Source organism: Agelaius tricolor, unplaced genomic scaffold, assembly GCF_023055355.1.
Source record: "Agelaius tricolor isolate 1412-34295 unplaced genomic scaffold, bAgeTri1.0.p SCAF_6, whole genome shotgun sequence".
In the NCBI taxonomy this organism is placed as follows: Eukaryota; Metazoa; Chordata; class Aves; order Passeriformes; family Icteridae; genus Agelaius; species Agelaius tricolor.
Genome location: NW_027269266.1, coordinates 20,652,259 through 20,672,251, shown reverse-complemented (window position 1 = coordinate 20,672,251; position 19,993 = coordinate 20,652,259). Strand labels below are relative to the sequence as shown.

The window sequence follows — 19,993 nt, the reverse complement described above, 5'->3', positions numbered from 1 at the left end:
CTCCAAAACTCATGTCTTCTGCAAAGGTCATTTCTGGAAATCAATGGCCGCTGCAAAAAGCACATGCATGTGGGCTCCTAAGGTTGTCAGTATTAAAAACCAATGCCTTTATGGAATGCATGACTAATTTTGCTGCTTTGTTTGAAGACAAGTTGTTCTTTACTTGTGAAAAATGTACTGTATGATCATGTATTAAAGTTACATCTGCTACATCAGAATTGTTCAGAAAACCCTATTTAGTGCATAACCTCAGTGGTCGGAACAATGGAACGATTGCTTTGTTTTTTTTTTTTTCCTTTTCTCCAATATTGTCTTTAAAATATCCTCCTTAAAACATTAACAATTTGTCTGATTTAAGTTTGAAACCTGATTCCTCAATAGAGACAAAGGCTAAATTTTCTGATGGGGCTCAGTAGTTAAATACCTAATACAGAAGTTAACAAAAAGAACTGAAGAAAAAAAGATTTCATTTTTAAATACACCTCTTTCAGTACGAGACAGGATGGAATTTCATACAATATGGCTTTGTGTCGAAAACATAATAGCATGTTTTGTCTCACAGCAGTTGGGCCATATAGGAACTTGGCATGCATGATATGGCAAGTCTCAATATTCACGCTTCACTTACTGTCACACTAATCACTGAGGAATAGTTACTAGCCATGACAGCATAGGTACTTTCAGAAAATGTGGTGTACAGCAGAATACAGAGAAACCGTTGGCAATGAGCATTAAATAATATGCAGATAATTAGAAAATATTAGATTTGAGAAATGATAGGAATATTTTTACACACCTACTCGGATGACATTTGTGAAACACATTGATTTTCAGTTTAATCCCAAATGCTATGTACAGCCCTAGCTCAAGAAAAACAAACACCATATGAACCTGTCTCACTTGAAATATATATGAATCTGACTAGACTTGAGCAGTTGTAAATCTCATTGGATTACAAGAATTTGATTTAATTTCAGAAAACAGGCTTAAATATCTTTCTACTGCAGAGGAAGGTCAGTATTTGGTCAAGCAGAACATGACTAAGATCACTGAAGTTTGGTTTAAGCTCTTAAGAAAAAAAAAGTTTGGGGCATGTGCAGTGAACTTCTGAACTTGGGGTGATTTGCTTTTAAATGCAATGAAGAAGGCAGTTCAAATTCACATTAATAATTAAGACAAATGGGCATTAAAACAAATGGAGATAATATGCTGTCTATATGCTCCTAGCAGCATGAGGTAAATACTTCCCAAAGCAAAAATCATTTACTGTGCATATTTTCCACGTGAAGATATGATTCTTGCAGTGTATCATTAATTCATTTTTCAACTGGCATTTATAGCATGGCCTAGAGGAGTGAGGCACCTAGTTCCCTTTGGAAATTTCAGCTCTTTCTTTATTCTAAGCAAACTCCTGCAACCTGAAGTGCTGAAAGACAAAACCACAGTTAACCTGAACAATCACACCATTTAGCAAAGCTTAAAGTTTAATGGTATGAAGAGAAGTAACAAATTGGTGTGACTCAGGCAGGGCAGGTGGCAGCGCTCCCAGCTCATCTCTCAGAGGATGCTCTGGTCCCTCAACAACAGGGCTCCTGCACAGTCCCTGTTCTAGCTCACCTCCACAGTGCTTGTATGGGGACATTTTCACCCAAGGCTGCTTGAGGACAGCAGCCTCTTGCCCTCATGCCAGGCTCTAGCCTCTCCTGAGCTCTGTACAAAGCTGTACAACAGCATGCATTGCAGTTAACCCTCTGCAAATGAATTGTCCTCTAGCAGCTGATACAGAAACGCCCACGTGTGCCTTGATAGCTTATATCTCTGAATCTCCATGTGATTCTAGCAGCAGCTACGTGAAACACAAATCAGAGCAGGGCCTACCCGAGCAGCATTTCCTCTTTAGGAGCTCCAGCAGCCTTTCTGTTGTTGCCACCATGCAGAGAACACCCACTGTCTTCAAAGAGCCGCCGTGCCAGCTCCAGCGTGCAGGAGCCGCTTCCCGAACGGGCCCCGTGCCTCCACGGAGCTCTGGAGGGTTTATTTAGCCATCAAGAAACCACCACAACAACTGAACACAAGTTTTGATGCCAGGCTTTTAGCTTTTGATACAGATGAAGGCGTACATCATGATGAAGGCATAAAGGAGTACATCAAGATGAGAATAGAACAGAGCAAAGATGTTACCATTTTTTCAGTGTTTTACACAAAGGGTATTGAGGACTAAAACTGATGAACAAAGAAAGACAAAATCATTTGAAGGCTCACTCAAGCAGTGTTTTACTTTTTGCTGATCAATCACAAAATGCATAATTTCCTCTGCAGCACAATATAGAGGTACCTCAAGCCAAACTACAGAGTAAATAATACAATCAAACAGAGCCAGTGTGACATATCACTGTTGGGACTGTTCTCCACACCTGCGTGGGGCTGCCAACTGCAGTCCTGGGTTGTGCACACTCCCTAGAAAAGACATGTCTCCAAAGACCCAATGCCCCTCTTGCTCTTCCTAAATTGAGATGTTGGCAACAGTTTAGACTCAGAAACACTGAGCTCTCTACACATGCAGGATGGGAAAATCCAGTCTCCACAATCCCTTGGCCATCACTTGAATTGTCTGCTCAACACCTGAATAGAATCAAGATTGCCACATGGGCACAATGACTCGCTCTTGGATGAGCTAGGCTGGGACAAAGCCTGCGCTGGCTCTAACATGTGTAACATGGCCATACTGCTCCCAGTGTCTGTCCTTGCTCTGTGCTCCTGCACAACACTGCATGCCACAGTCTTCAGGCCACCATGATTTCCCTGGTGGTGTATGATATGATCTCTTTGGAAATTTAAAAATTAGTTTGATCCCCTTTAATTATATTACCATATTATAGGCATCAGAAGTCTTATCCACTGAAGTACTGAAAAGGTGGTCAAAATATTTATTATTACAATAAAAGCCATGACAACCAATGATAAGTATTCACTGATATGGAACAGAAAATAACAGTGTCAGTGTTGATTCGTTGGCATTGCTGTTAATGTCGATGTAGCAGAGGTCAGAGCTTTCCCCATTTGGAAAGCTGTGGAGAGAAGTTCATTCAGTGCATTCCAGGAGGGTAATGAGAACCCTGGCCTGTCTGAACGAATTCTCATTTGACACTTGCCCAGATGCCATGAGTTGGAAAGCAGCCAACATGCTGCAATAGCATTTCAGGAAAAAAGGGGAATGTAACAATTGAAGGTTCTAACAATATAGACAACTAGGTTTTCTATTTTGATTAATATAGATTTAGCCCTAGGTATATAATGACATATATATATGGTACTTGGTAATTTTTAAAAGAATCTACTGACCCAGTAGGTCAACCAAAATTACAGTTGCAGCTCCTGAACTTCTCAGAACAGAGAATTAAGAAGCTTAAACTGCTCATGAGTCAGATTAGGGTTCAGAGACTCAGTTTGGTCACACCTAAGCTAGACAATGAAGTGATTCAACCTCTCAAGGCAATTCACTTTTGACAATAGCTATTATACTCAATTAGAACTTGATTATTTGTGTCATCACCTAATGCAACTCAAGACAAAAACTTAGATGAGTCTATTTCTCCCTGACTCTTTTGCATTAGATTTGATGTGTTTTAGTGTCTGTTTCAGATGTATTTCTGTATTTCTTTAAAACAATGATGCTTGTGATTTCCAGCTTGGTTGGTCTGCTTCCTAGAGAAAGCAGAACATTACCACCATTACAGAACACACCCCTTTCAAAAACTGAATTTGGTTGATTTGATGTTTAAAAGCTATGCTGAAGGAGAACCAGTCAATGTACAACAGACTTAAAAGTATCCGGAGTTCTGTGAGAGCTACCTGGGCTAGCTCTTGCTCTGATGTCTCGGAATAAATATGCTGAGCTATGAAACCTTCCAAAGAAACTCAGCACCAACTATTGAGAGCTTTGGGTGGGAAGATTGCTTATACTGTTCATTGACAATATTGCAGATATTTTTCCTACTTGTTTCTTCCAATTCTGACACAGAGTAAGGTTAACATTTGATGCTTATCATCTTTTTGCCAGAATAACATATGCTGGAGTATCAAATGAAGCAAGAAGTATGGAGTCTACATGGGAGACACTAAAGAGAAGAAGAGTTTATTTAAACAGCAAACATACAATGTATATGCATTGATAACATACCCTAAGCTATTGAGGATGTGGTGTTGTGTGATATGATCACAAAACTTCCTTAATTCCTAGGAATTCTGACATTGTATAGCCTAGGCAGCATGACTGCTGGGTACAGTGTTTTGCTACTGTTTAAAATCAGAACTAAGTAATGAAACTAAAAGACGACTACCTTAAGTAATTGACATTATTTCATTCAGTTTCCAGCAGTTTCTCTTAGGATACAGGTACTTCCCATAAAAAGTATTTCCTAAGAAATTTTAATTAGAACATGCCTTACTATTTTGTCCCAGAAAGAATTTAGCAATTACTTCTTTTTGATTTTACTTGGCACCACCAATCAACTATTTTAATTCTGTCAGCATCCCAATTAGGCCAGTATTAAAGATACTAATTATGGAAGACAGTACATTACTTACACCACAACAGACCACTACTGAATATGCCAGATTCATAGTTTACTGGAAGATCTTTGCTGTAAGTGCAATTAATGAAGAAAAACAACACAGTGGTGACATCTAGTCAGAAGCTTTTGATTATTCTGATTCTTTAAAGGGCATGAATCTTCTGATCAAGGTGAATGTTTTTTAAAGGCTGTCTGTGTGCACCTCAGAAAGCTGAACAGAATAACCTCGGAAAATAAACAGAGCTAAAAATAATTACTAACACCCCAATCATTTTATGAGCTATTATTTCACCAGAAAATGGAGAAAATATAACTTTAATCCTGAACAAAACTCTTCAAGGTTTATGTTCTCTATAAACCTTTCAGTGAGAACTGAAAATATAAGTTAGTAATGCAGTAAATGCCCTAACAAATATATCAGATTTTTCACTAAATGCTTTTTACAGGCTTAAACCAAACTGAGTGAAAGAAAATCACCTTTTACAGTCTGACTCTTAAAGGAAGAATGCCTTTCTGTTATGCTTTTTAAAATAAGGCATGGTGAATTTATATCAACTTCAGTGAATCTTGGGGCATGGTAAAAGGAAGAAAAATATAGCAGTGGATTTAACATTCCATAGTATTCTTTCTTCACATATTTTAAGCCCCCACCCCCCAGCACAGAAATAGCTGAATTAAACCTTTGGCACACAATGCAGTCAAAGCTCTGTGTTTTTCCTCATGCCACCCTTGACAACCTGAATTGCTTCTCTCCAAATAAATCCATGCAAAAGATATTCTGAAGAAAAAGAAAAAAACCAAGCTCTGATTTTCAAATTTGTCAACTGGGTGCACCCATTAGGGAAGTAAACAAAGTCTTCCTTATTTTCCCTTTTCCAGCTGTCTTCCTGGACCTATTACCTTTAGAAAACAAACAAAGACAGAACTAAGTGCTAGTAAATGAACATTAATACTTCTCTATGAATCTCTACCCTTTTGTCTGGTATTTTATCATCTTGGGTTTAAGAAGTTTTAATTTCATTCTAATGTAAATAAGAACTGGTTTGTTTGCTAAGTACTTCAACAAGATTTTGCTACAAGGTTGCAGCATGCAGGCAGTGCCCTGAGAAGGGTGACCTTGCTTTAGTCAGTGAAGCCAAAGATCATTTATCAGAGTTAACCTACAAATCTGTCTTGCTGGGGCCTCAGATCCGTCAACCACTTGGAAGCAGCTACTTGCCCTGTCCTCCCACTGCTGCCTAAAACATTGCATGGGTCTGATCTTTTCTATTACTGTATACCTCTCAGCTAATAAAATATATTTTTGTAGCTATGGAACTAACAGGAATACTTTGTATTTATTTATACAGCTCATTAAAGGCGGGGAGAGATTTGGAGGTAGAGAGAATGCCCCAAGCCTGGAAAGCTCAGGAAGACAGACCCCAGGCACATGCATGTATTTAACTTTATGCAGATGAGTTGCCTGGCTGAACCCAACGAGACTGAGCAATTATGTAAAAGCAGGATCCTGGTCTTTTTGCAACCATGCTCCTAAGCTAAGGCACGAGAGGGAAATGATGCAGAACTAGTAAATACTGAGAGGAAGAGACTGAAATGGTGGTAATGAGAGCATATGGGCAATATAGTCAAGCTATGCAGTCAAGAACACTTAATTAGGTATTATTATGTCTGTGTATTTAGACAGACTTACATCACACAGAACTAGCTGCAGCTCCCTGACCCTCAGGCACTTGGTTCAGGTGACACAGGGTAGGACACCACCTTCCTGCCAGCACTGCAGTGTAGAAAGCACTGTTCCTCCTCCAGATCCACTCTCCTGATCTAGCACACCACTTTCTCTTTCCATTAATGCAGACAGAAACTTTCTAAAGTGAACTTTAGGTCCTCTTTGAGTAGGGAGAACCAGTCAGGCTGAAAATCCAGTGTCTGACACCAAAGGCAGTAAAACTTGTTAAGAGACAAATATGCTTGTGTTAACGTATGAACTTGACTTTGAACTTGAAAAAGTGGAAAAAAACCCTAGGTTTCTTATGCAGGCACCACCGTGAAAGGAGAAAACAGTGATCTCTCTCGTACTCAATTTGGTAATTTTAAATTTTTTTTTTTTTTTAGGGGGAACATTACATATCCACACTTACCTGTATTGAAGTGCCTTTCTAAAGAGTTGCATGAATTTAACATATGTGTTTATGTTTTTTATCCATAAGCATCTTGGAGGTGAACCATCGAGTCACAAACTCCATCTATTTTAGCCACCAATTACTGAAATGCATGGATCTTAAGTGCCTGTACTTATATATGTGTGAAGATGTAGTGCTGACACTCAGAAATTGGCTTGCAGTAGGGAGGAACTCAACCCTGAACTATTTTTGCAAATCCTATCCTGTCAAAGTATCATGAAAGAGAGACAGCTAAGCAGGGAGTTACTGCTATTTAGGCATAAATCAGCATAGGTGATTTAAGAGCTAAAATCAAAATTTTTATCTATAAAAGTGACCACTAAAGGTCAGATTTCCCAAAGAGCCAGCTATCACTAAAAATTGACTGCCAGCAGAGCTCAGGCCACTTCTAACAAAGAAAAAAAGCAAGTGGATTCTCAAAAAATATTGCACACATAGAATTGTGGAATCCATGAAGCTCTGGTCAGGTGTGCTGTCACTGAACTGGATGGGCAGGTAAATAAACATCTGGCTCTCATTTTAGGGTGTTAAATAAATATTAAGCTTTTGTAAAAGCAGATCCTTGAGGCTGACAAGCCCTAGCAGATTCCAAACTGAGAACAAGAGGCCTGGAGTCAAGTACCACAAACAACTGATAAATTCACTATCTGGGCATAGACCCATCTGATTCCCATAAAGGAAAGCAGCAGTTCTGAGTCTGCCTGAACCATCTAGGGGACATTAGAAGGCTTAAATATGAGAAAGAGATCACTGACATAAAAACAGGGAATAGGAGCTTTGTGAAGAAAGAGAGGAAGAGGCACAATTATGGAGGATTTTGAAAAGGATAAGAAGGGGCTCAAAAATGATGGAGTATAACAGCCAGTGTCGGGAAGAGAATGAAACAATACACAAAAAAACAAGATTGAATTTACTGGTTATTTGTTATATGATCTGAATAAGGATGTTGATGAAGAGAAGACATAAGAAGTCTATTATGATAATCAAGATCAGAATGATAAAGTTGGTTGGGAAGACAAGAAAGTATCTTGGAAAAGCTGGAATGAAAAAAAAGGTAAAATGTATATATCATTCTGGACCCACAGGACAGGGGTATTTCTTATTTTTCTTTTCCTAAGACTTTAGTCCTAAGTGACAAAGAATCCTAGCAGAACAGTGTGAGCAGGGAGCTTCACCAAGAAAATGCTCAGGAATATGCACAGGGAATAGTAGGAATCTCTCTGCTGAAGCCTTGTTGCTGAATTGAATTCACAGGGCTAGTCAAAGAGCCTGACTGCTCAACTACTGAGTGTCCACATTGCCCCTGGATCATTTTGCCCATGTCAGCAGCATGCTCCAAACTCACTCTTGGACACAGTCCAGGGAACAACCCATGCCAGGGACCATTCCCAGAATGCTGCAGGTTCTGTGCTCCTACAAGCAAGGTATGTCATATACTACACTAGAACACAATTCCTATGGTCTGCAACATGTGTGTTACTTTATTCTGGAAATTTTGATTTAAAAACCTAAGGCTGAACTACCTCAAAATAATAACTGCACCTGCAGCTGCATGGGGACCACATCAAGCCCACAGGGGATGCATGCCCAAGTGCTGCTCAGCACAGCTGTAGCCAAGGTCTGTCACATGGCCTCGGGGACAGCAGATACTCCCTGGCTCTGCTTTAGTTTGCAGTACAGACGTGGGCTGTAGCTGACAGAAAAATGATATTCACCAAACACTATCTGTCAGCATCTCAGGAAAATTCATGCCCTCATGGTTGCCTAATAAAGCTTGACTCAAGGGCACTGTAAGGATCAAATATGAAAGAAATAAAAGGAATGTAACAGTATTCTGCAAAAGTCATAATGCTGAAGGAAGGCCAATAATAATCCACAGCATGATTTTTTTATGTCAGGGTGGTGAAATTAGTTTGGGAAACACTAACAGTATACAGTAATAAATAGAAATTTAAAGCTGCCATAAAATCTAAGCAAAGAAGGCAACACAAAAGTGATGGTCCATTCTTAACATGCAATGATGCAAGAGTGAAAAGCATAAATTTAACCTACTTTTACAAGATTTCCTTACCAGAGACCACGGATAACCAAATATCTGTACCACACATATCCAAACAATATCAATCTTTTAAAACTATTCTGTATTCCCAAACAATAGGGACTCAAAAGGCAAACAATACATTTATAAGAATGTGACAGAAGAAAAATTTTACTTTTTCAATTTAAACTCTTCGCAGTAGGATTCTGAGTTTATAAATCCAACATGAAAAATTAAGTCCTTTATTCATTTGTATTTTCAGCCTCCTATTGCAGCAGCGATCATAAAACAAACACAGCTGGCATCTTTATTATTTTATTCACTGAAGGATTTAGCTGGACAAACATCACAAAGATGGTGGCTGTTTTCATTGAATTTATGATCAAATATTCTCCAGCATAAGATCAACTCTGTTACATCAATTATTATGAGATGTGAATAATTTAACAGAAAGTTGTCTATTTGTAAATCAGATCTTAGGGATAGAAATTCAGCTGAGGTAGCAGCCAGTGGATATACACTGTATTACAGAATTTAAAAGGATGCCAGCTCTTTGTGAGTCACATTTAGTGATAAACATTGGCATTCATATTTTGCTATCTAGTGAGCTGCTAATTCAAGCAAAAGATTTCAAAATTTTATTTTAAACTTTAATTAAATTCATCTTTATCAGAGGACAGTTTAACTTTACTGATGCTCTTCAAAATTACAGAATATATTTCCTATAAAGACCTAATTAAAACAATAAACAAAGTACCATCAACACCATATTTTGGGGGTTTTTTTCCATAGATTTTCACCAGTGTTGTTCAGCCTAATGCCAGGAGAGCTATAATAATTTTAATGCAGAATGTGTGCCTTAGGATATGGGATTGACTCAGTGCCTGAAAGAAAAAGGTCAGTTCCCTTTGGAACCACTTGCCTCTTTGCCCTGCAGCAATGGCAGGTGCACCAGCCCTGTGCTGGGGCTCGTTACTCACAGTGGGCTGCTGCAGATACACAATCCAGCCTCTCTGGTTTAATGCAGCAGCAGGGTGAGAGTCTCCCATCTTCCCATTTTGACACGGGTCAAGCAGGCACTGAACACATATATACATGATGACCTGCTTGCAGCCAGCATCTTTCACAAATCCTCAAACAATAGCTCAAAAATTGTTTGGCTAGAAAATAAAGTCATGAAAAAAATCACTGTTTTCACCAGTCTCCTACAATGATATGTGTTTCTGTGTCACTAATTAAAAAAAAAAAAAGGAAAACCCGCATGAAAAAGCAAAAATTCTCATTTCTCTGTACTATATGGCAGGCAAGATGTCAGAAATCTTTAGGCAGATACATGAGGCAACACACTCAAAAATGCAGGAAAGGAAGTGATTAAGAGTTTCTTGAATGAATTTTAAGAGACATTTGGAGGAGATGTTCATGAATGGCAATACCTGAATACCAGTGATCTTGCCATGGAAAATGTGGTGGTCAAAATTACACTAAAAACCCTACATGAAATCCTCATAAAAGTCAGTATTTGCCTAAGGCAAAGATAGATTATGATGTTTACATCACTGCAGAAATCTTAACTATTGTCATAAGTCTCTGGCTGGCAACAGAGATGAACAGCATGAGTTCTGAGATTGGCTTAAACCATCTGCAGGGGTGATGAAACCCAGGAACATTATTCGTATTTTTATACTTACTGCCTGTCTGCATCATCTCTCAAAATTATCTATGTTTCTGAGACCCTAAGATGAGAATCAAAGGAACTGTTCAGTTAAAGAAAAATTATCTGTAATACAGAACAAACAGCAGAGGATAATACTAGCCACATAATCCAAGAGCAGTTGCTTAGCACTAAGCATTTTTGAATGCCAACCCATTTCTCAAGTTGCCTATCATTTTCACTCTCCTTTTGGAAAAATCTTGCCTTTAATGGCTACATGCAAATAATGAGAGAGCCAGCAGCAAGGTCTACTTTATTTATAGGACTACCTTCACAGTATGTCTTTAATTCCTTATACAAATATTTTTTAAACATATCTCAGAGACTCAGTTTTGTCAGCAATGTCATTATCTGGAGAAGAGAGATATCAGCAGATAAACCAACAGCACAGAACTCAAGCAGGAGGGTAGAATTCAGAATGTGAGGATATCATGATGCCTGGTGCATCTGATCAGAAAGTATTAGACTTCAAACCAAGAAATGAACACAGACACCATGGCAGCATATGAGTAACAGACTACCAAAAACATAATTCTGAGAAATTAATAAAACATTGGAATGTAGAAATGCAAGGAGAAAGAACAACTGGAAACATCTGAAGAGCTTATCAGAAAGTATTCAAAAACACTAATGAAGAACATACATTGGAAAAAAAAGATCATACCTGGAAACACCAAATAAACATGTCTATCTGATATACGTCTCAATATCCAAAGGAATTCTTAAGGAATTAGTGAGGATAGCAAACAAATGTAAGGCATCCTTTAAAAGTCTTTCCAGGAATTCTACACAAGAATAGCCAGTTCTCTCTCCTCATTTCTCTTCATAGGCTTATTGTTGTAGATATGCTACTGTAACATTATCTAATTTTGTTCTGCATTCTAAAGTATGGTACTAGACTTAAAAAATACAAATACATGCCCATACTTCCTTTCTGGTTTTTAAATAAGAGAAGCTTGGCAAATATTTGTTGGACACTGACACGCAATATAGAAGGAAAGTACAGACAACAGAAACAAAAGACAATATGGACACAAATTTAGACTTCAGAAGAAATAAGACAAAATGGCAATCAAAAGAAGAGGTGACTAATGAATAAGACATCATATAATTTTTTTTTTTAAAGTGGACTTAATAATTGGTGGAACAAACAACAAAAGATAACATTTGATGTGATTTCTATTAAAAAAATCTTGCTCTGTGGACGAACTCTGAAGACCTGGGATGTGATACACCATCTGAAGTACTGAAAACTGGCTGCCAGACCATAAGCAAAGGGTAATGATGAGTGGCAATGTGCTGAGTTGGAAGGGAAGTGTCCAGCTGTGTGCCAGAGGGATTAGTGTTAGTCACAGTTTTATTTAACATCTTTATTAATGACCTGGACTAAGGGATACCCTGCATACTGAATCAACTCCTAGATGATGCTAAATGCTGAAATAACCACAAAAGACTAAGACATTAGTACAAAGAAACTAACAGTAATGAGACGTGGGCAGAAAATCTAAAAACAAGATAGAGCATAGAACACCACAAACAATTATTTCCACAGAAAAATAACCCCAAATATGGATAGGTCCAAGAGTTAACAATGCCAACAAACTCTAGTCCAATGCCAGATACTGAATTAAATGTTGCAGAAAACAGCAAGGAACATCCATGTACATTGGGGCTGTATTTTCACTGCTGTCATGGATGGGAAAAGGTACAGGGCAGTAACGATGTAATTTTAGTAATGAAGCAACACAGAGTTATTAGTGCTCTGAAACAAAAATGACAAAAGCTTTTGTGGTCCAGTTTAGGAGGCTTATTAGTATTTTTAACTGGGACAAGAGGATGTAACACAAAACCTAAAGCTTAGCAACACAAAAGAGGGGGAATTTAGAATAAAGCAAGAATAAATTGACTGTCAGGATAAACATGGTATCAATGAAGTCTGTTAGGAATAGTCTTCCCCCTAGGTTTGAAAAGGTATAACACTATAGCACTTTGCGGTTGCTCCAATTTGAAAGAAAGGTTGGAATATAAATCAGGAAGGATTTTTCAGCTTGGCGAAAGGATAAGCGGAGACAGTGCGGAGATGTTTCTCAGCCTTGGCTTCAATCAGCATCCCGTAATTCCGCACCGCCAGCTGACAATCCCCGCGGCGCTGGGCGCTCAGCCCCCGCGGAGCTCCGCGCACACAGAACAGCGCTAATGGGCGCAGGAAAAGGCGCTTATGTAAAAACGAGCAGCCTCCACCACCCCGAAATTAATTTATAATTAATAAAAATTAATTTTACCATTTAAATGGTAATGAATTAATCAATAAACCCCGCAAAGCAGAGCAATAAACAACAGGCGGCGCTGCTGGGCTGCGGGCGCCCCCTGGCGCGGACAGCGGGCACTGCAGCGGCGGGAGAGGGGCGGGGGGCCCGCGGGACCGCGCCTCCATCGCGGGGCATGTCGCGACATGACTCCCCCCACACGCCCTCGGGCAACCGCCTGTTCATGGGAAAGAGAGAAAAAACCCCGAAAATACAAAATGCTTTTTGTTTCCAGTGCAGCAGTATCGCTGCAGACCTTCAGGAGGCAGAGGCAGGTTTATATTTATATAAAAAAATATATATTTACAAATACTTCCAAAAAATATTTTCATCTTGTTTCCAGGACCCACCCCGGCTGCCCCAGTGTGATCAGTGGCTGCTCCTGGCCCCAGCACAGAGCCAGCCCACCTCTGCTCGGTCCTGCCTGAAATCCTTATTGCTTCTATATCCATCAGAAAGGTTTCCACAACCACAACACTAAAGCTTTTTGTTTCTATTGTGCTGGAGAGCTTGAGTATTCCTTCAGTGGTACTACGGGCTATGTTACAATGAGCAATGCTGGTGAAGGGACAGGAGGCAAAGAGATAAAAGTGACAATTAGAGGAGTGCTCTTTCTTTAATCAAAACCCAGCTAAGGCAAAGATTTTCTTAAAAACCCAAACAGAATCCCAAGCCAAAAATGCTCCCCAGGTCTCAGCTTTAACCAATTTCTTGAAGCAATGCTTGAAACAAAACACAGACTCAAGCTACATGGGCTTGTCTCTATTCACTCCCTTTGCTTTCTTCAGGAAGTTTTCACTGAATAACAGTCCCAAAATAGGCCAGTCCATCCTGGAATGCAACTTTTGAACACCCTGGCCTCAGAAAGGGAGGCCTCAAGTACAGAGGCCATCTTGTTAAAGGAAGAAATCCTCAGCAGTGGGACTGGTTGTGAGAATAAAGTGTTATTTATATAATAAATAAGCCATGTTGGGGAATTACAAAGTACTAGTCCTATTTATGCAGAGCAGAATTTGTTTTCAACTGCACCTTTTCTTTCCAACCTAATTTCTCACAATACAACCCATTATGGTAGAAGGATCTGAAAAAGCTTTTCATATCCTACCAAATATACACAAGGATAATTAGTTCTCTTTTGTTATTCTTCTGTAAGGGTTTATTATTGTGGAGAAGCTTTTGCAAATTGAAAGAGGTTGCATTGCATTCTGGAGGCAGAGCTGTTCTTGGTTTTTATTGTGTAGAGATAATTGAACAGAAAAGTTCAGGAAAAAAAGTGGAAATATAATTGTGAACTCTATAGGAAGATCAGATTACCACATCTTAGTTCTTTTTAGGCCAGTATTTTATAATTACATTCCACAGTATGTTATGTCATGCTATGGAGGTGAAGCTTCATACTAGATAGAAGTAAACATCAATGCAAGTTTTGTTTCTTAACTTTATAAGCATTACCACAAAATGTATAGATTCCATCTTATTTAGTAAATACTGGCTCTGTATTCTTTAAGTAGTTTGACAATCAGTAAAGAAATTCAGTGTTAAAGTCTCCAAAGAACTTAATTAACTGTAAGTGAAAGTTATATTATTTGCCTCAAACACTTCCCAAAAGTAGCCTCTAATATTAACCAATTCTATTTTAAGAATTTAAGAGATCTGACTTATATAATGATCCTGCTAGGTTTCACTTTGCCATTGCTGTTAAATTCCAGGCTTTTGAATAATTTCCAGTTAAACCAGGAATTAAACAGCAATTGACTTGTGTCCAATATCTTTCCATCATTTTGCTCTGCCTTTAAAATCATCTTGTGGAAGCTGATGTTGGTCAGGTGCAATTATTTTGCCCTCAAACTGGTGTGTGTGACTTTTGGGAAGGTTTGGGGTTGGAGGTTTTTGCCTCTCTTCCTTTGGCCTTACAGACATGAAGCTGGCTCTGCAGATACTGGAAGAGTGCTATTCTTCCTCCTACTAATCTCCCCTTACATAAATTGAATTAAAATGTACATTTTTATGTAAAAGCCTCTTTGAAGGCTTCTACACCCATATTCCCACCCTTACATGCCATGACCTCAAAACATATATATAAACAAGATCAAGGATCAGCCTGTGCCTGAAAGATGGCACAGGAGATAGTGAAACTTCATTGTGTTTAGAAAGTTAAAGCTGTTCTCTTCCAGTCCAGGAGCATGAAGTTCAATGTCACTGCTGTACAGTTTCTATATGAAAATTCTTTAATTTTTTTTGCATTGCAATTCCTCCCCTATAAGATGCAGCAATGAGACTTTGCATCAATAGAAGTTTAAGCATACATGTAAATCCTTACAAAACCACAAACATTGCTCTTTAAGGTGTATCTTTCAAAGCTACTACAATGTTGAGAGGAAGGAAGTCTGTACCAAAACCAATGCATATTTAAAAACAAAAGGCTGTATGTTTTTTATGCCCATTCTAGGTCTCATGTTCATTGCCCTTAAAATAATTATGTACGTGACATAATTTGTGCCACCAAAAATCTTCCACAAATTAAATCAGGAAGTTAAAAAGGTTTTTTAATTTAAGACTGGAGACTGTTGTTTTTTGAAACGTGATAAGAAAGAAAGAAAATTTCTGGAATGAATCAGTCCATCCGTGTGTTAAGTTTTACAGCTGGATTACAAACCCCTGGGAATACGATGTCTCTAAGGGAAATGTTTATACATCCTTAACTACAGCTGTGCAAGCATGCAGGCCTCTAATACAGCACACAGATAAAGATTTACACTGGAAAGAGAGAAAGCCCTTCACATTTCAAATGTAAATGACACAATTTTGAGGCACTGAATATTTCCTATTATATTAGAAATACCCATATGAAGCACTGAACTGTATGTATTGTCATTGCTTTCAATCCCTTCATTTATGCTGAAAAATTGCAAATCCTTTATGTACAGAGCATTGAAAATGTGTAAATATTTTTTTAGAGGTTTCATAGAATTTAAAAAGCTCTGGTCTTATTTGAGTCGGCCTGTGATGTGATCAGAACTAGTGTCAATTATGAAATCTCAGAGAATGAAGCTGTTTTAAGCAAACTGGGTTTTGGTTTTTTTGTGATTTTTTTATGAAAAGAGAAATTTCATGCAGTAGTGTTGAAGGAAATAGAAGACAGCAACTTCTCAAATTCATTATTGTACTTATTAATACATAACTGATGTATTTTAATAGTCTAACTGCTGTTAAAATACAGAAAAAAGACTTCAGTCCAGGCCTGCAGGATGGATGGAATGGCATGCCAGCATCTATTCACATTACTCAGGCAAATATATGCCTCCAAGCAAACACATTCAAATCAATATTAGTTTCCTTGTCCTTCTTTCCCAATCCAGATCTAATTGCCTATGTTGTAATATAATTGCTTCTTCCAAGCTTTGTATTTCATTAACTACTTTTAAAGAAAAATTCAACTTGCAATTTTTTTGATTGTAAAAGGACAGGATACAGGCCATTATAGTGATTTAATTTTTAAAAGGAAAGCTGTGACTTTCAGGAAATTGAATTGTATTCTAAGTGGTAAGATTGAGGTACAGTCAAACATTTTAAGATGCTTGCAAGGATTACAACTGGCAAAATGGTCTGAGATATTTACAAAAGCTAAATATGAGTTAATATTTCTGTTGCCTCTGCAGTAAACAGGAGATGGCCTCATCCACCAAAGCCACCTAATTAGGGTCCTAGATTGAACTGGACAAGCCAGGAACTTTTCTATAGACTACTGAAAGGGCTAGTGACCCTTAATGCCTTTGTGGAGGCCTGAACTGGTTTCAGTGCCAGTTTTATTTCTTCTTTCAGGAACTGGGAAGTTCCTGCTAACCAGGAGTACTGCAAAGTTCCTTCTGACCCAGTAGGACTGCAAAGTGAGCACAGGGCCATGGAAGATGCCTGGCACTACAGAACCACAGGTTTTGACTCAAAGGACAAACATTGATGGTATTACATTCAACAAGTAATACCAACACATTTTTAACAGTAATCCTGCTATATTAAGAGATTCTTCCTCCTTCAATTGTCAACCACAATTTCAAAAGGTGGGGTGGGGTTTTTTGTGTTTTTTGGGTTGTTTGTTTGTGGGGTTTTTTGTTTTGTTTGTTTGTCTTTAAAATGAAAACACTGGACCAAATGGGTTTGGAAGGAGGAGATGGAGAAAAATTAATAGAATGGCAAAGTGAATATAAACTAATCACATTTTGGAAAAATGACCATGGTGTGGATTTTGCAGTTGTAGACACATTTCATTGCTAATAAATAAGAATATTGAAAAATAATTTGGATTTCTACTCTATTAATAACTTATTTTTCCTTTACAATAAGGAAGCTTCTTTACCAAAACATTTTGTATCTTCAATTACAGCGGTGAACTTGGAGATGTTACAGTCTCCTGCTGATTAATCTCTTGAACTCCCTTGTAAATTACCAGTAGCTACTAGCAAAAATAAAAATTTGAATTAGTACCAGAAAGAAAACAGAAATGCTGGTACAGCAAAGGCTTAACCTTGCTGCAAAACTTTTGGTGAAAAGAGAGTGAAGAAAAATTCGAACAGGTTTTCTGGCAAGACAAGTTGTTGACATAGCTGAAATCATTCAATTCAAACTCTGTATGCTTTCTTCAAAATATAAAAGCTATTAATTGCTCAAGAGAGTGCAGTCCAAATATCCTGTGTACAAAGATTCTATATGTGCTGAGAAATCTTCTAGCAAACTTTACACAGATGATTATTTAGAATAATGCCAGTAGTGTGATATTCAATCTGAATGCTCATCAGGTAACTTTGCTGGACTTTGAGCATGATACCTTTACACCGACATCCATATGATGGAAATGTGACCAAATTCAGGAAACATTAAAAGGAAAAAAAATAGTGTGGTGAATTTACACTGACTTTTTCATTCATAATTAAGATTACAACAGTATGGTCAGCAGCTCACAGCAATGACCAGATGGATCTGGCAACAGGGGATGATCATGTGGAAACAACACTCAAAGTGGATTAGAAACATATTATTTAAAAGTTTCCAAATTCTTATAGGTGAACAGAGAAAACAAGATACAAAACTGATGGCCCAAAGCACACAATATTTCTCCATGAGCTCAATACACATGCCAACTAACACCCCCAAAAAGAAAATATTATCCTATGCAGTTCCTTCCTATTTACAAGAAACTGGCAATTCAAATATGGCTTATTTGAAAAGAATAGAGCCCTTCTGAGTTAGATATTATAACTTCAGTATACCCTTGAAGAGTTAAAAGTGCAATTAAAAAAAATACTTACTTATTCCATGCTTGTCTAAGGTTCTTAGGGCCGTACTGTGTAAACCGTTCTGTAAGAAAAAGGGGTATATTCAATTACTTCACTAAACCCAGGATTTATTTTTAAAAAATATTTATTTACTGTCAATTTTCATAATTTCATAGTTTTTATCTATCTTCTGCAGCTCAAGTCCTAAGACAAGGAAAGAAAACTAACCTATGAACAATTGCCATACAAACAGAGGAAAAAAAATACCAAAAAAACCAGCAAAACCAAAAAAAACCCCAACTTGTTAAACCAAATCAAACCAACATGACCTAAAGCTCATTTACTGTGGCATCACCAGAAATGGAAAGTTTCACAATTATGCTATGGGAAAAAAGAAGCCTGAAATCTAGTTTTTCCTTCTTCATGACAAATACAATTCTCTACAGCCTCACTGTCATATTTTTATGCTTCTCAGGAAGAGTAAGAGTAAGTGTGGGTCTCTGTGACACACAGGGGCACAGAGAACGTGGTGGATACATAAGAGTCCATGTTCTAAAGAATACATATAAATAATGAGCAGAAGTAATAAGTACAATGACAGCTTATTTACTCCAACATTAAGTTCTTCAGTTCACTAGAAGTATTTTCCCACTCATATCCAAGAAGATGCTTGATCTAGCTGAAAAAGGAAGATGCTATGTAATCTGCTGCAGAAATGAAGGGTCAGTCCTTCATTAGCCTCTTCAACAGGAGCTAAGTGCCTCTCAGGCAGCAAAAATGGAGTTCAGCTGGAGAAAAGAGCAACATTTTCCATGAAGACCAGTTGCACAGAAATCCTGCCATGTAGACTGGTACTCACCCTGGCCAACTACCCTAATGTGATTGCATTAGTTGCTGTGTAGAAGTTTTAAACTCACAAAATACTCCATAAAATCTAAAAAATTAAAAAGTTTGCTTCCTCTCCATCCATGTGCCTGACACTTAACAGACCCACTGTAGAGCTGCAATAGTATTTTATATATATATATATGCACACAGGTATGCATGCATCTTACTGTGAAAAACAGCTGTAAATGTAACTTCAAAGGGGTTGTGTTCAAATTCCTGTATTTGTATACTTGCTTGTATCATTAAAGTTGTCATGTACACTTCATACACAGTCAGTTCTAAAGATGCCAAAACCAAGGCAGAAGCAAATTCCTAGCATCAGTGTGGATGGCCTTGATTTTCTTTGTTATACCTATTTTTTTAGGGTTTTTTGCCCCTTTAAGTAAAAAAACAAATGCAGAAGCTTCAAATCTCATTGAATTCACTATTGGAAGTTACTGATAATCAGCAGATCTGCAAACTGTGTCTGCAGACCACATTTACAAGGTTTGTTGCTTTAACCATGCTGATGCAGTTAAAGAAATGAAATCAATCCCTTTTAGATATGTGTGACAAGTGTACTGGAAACTGGAAGCTACAGGACTGTAACCCTTCCATTTTAGTTTGCAAATAGGAATTAAATACATATATGGAAAGAGATACCTATAAAAATTAGAAAAAAATAAAGACTTTCTGTATTAAGCAAATTGTCCAACCATAACACTGTCAATTAATTTATGACAAGGGATTGAAAAATAAAATGCAGCTGGACAGTGCTGTGTAATAACATGTCTGAGATACATATGGGAGTTCAGCTAATAAACTGCAAATTTGCACATTAATCTGTTTTGGTGCAGAAAAACCTGTGTGGAAAGAGAATTGAACTGACTTGAAGCAGTGCTGAATAGGTAACCTGGACCTAGAGAGAAACAGATTTTGATTTTATCTGTCATTCTGCAATATGTTTTGGTCAGATACTGAGCTGATTCAAACTGGCACAGCAACACTGACTTCAGCAGAGCTGCATCCACTTAAACATTTGAGAAG

The 19,993-nt window shown here is 37.9% G+C and overlaps 1 protein-coding gene across 7 annotated transcripts in view; it reads right to left on the bottom strand.

Moving 5' to 3' along the window:
- Window positions 1-19,993, bottom strand: part of CDK14 (cyclin dependent kinase 14) — a 346,858-nt gene that overhangs the window by 104,060 nt on the left and 222,805 nt on the right. For all 7 annotated transcript variants that reach the window (XM_071428970.1, XM_071428969.1, XM_071428973.1 and 4 more), the window contains one exon: window positions 18,113-18,161. In XM_071428970.1, coding sequence (XP_071285071.1) covers window positions 18,113-18,161 — 49 coding nt within the window. The remainder of the gene's footprint in view (window positions 1-18,112; window positions 18,162-19,993) is intronic.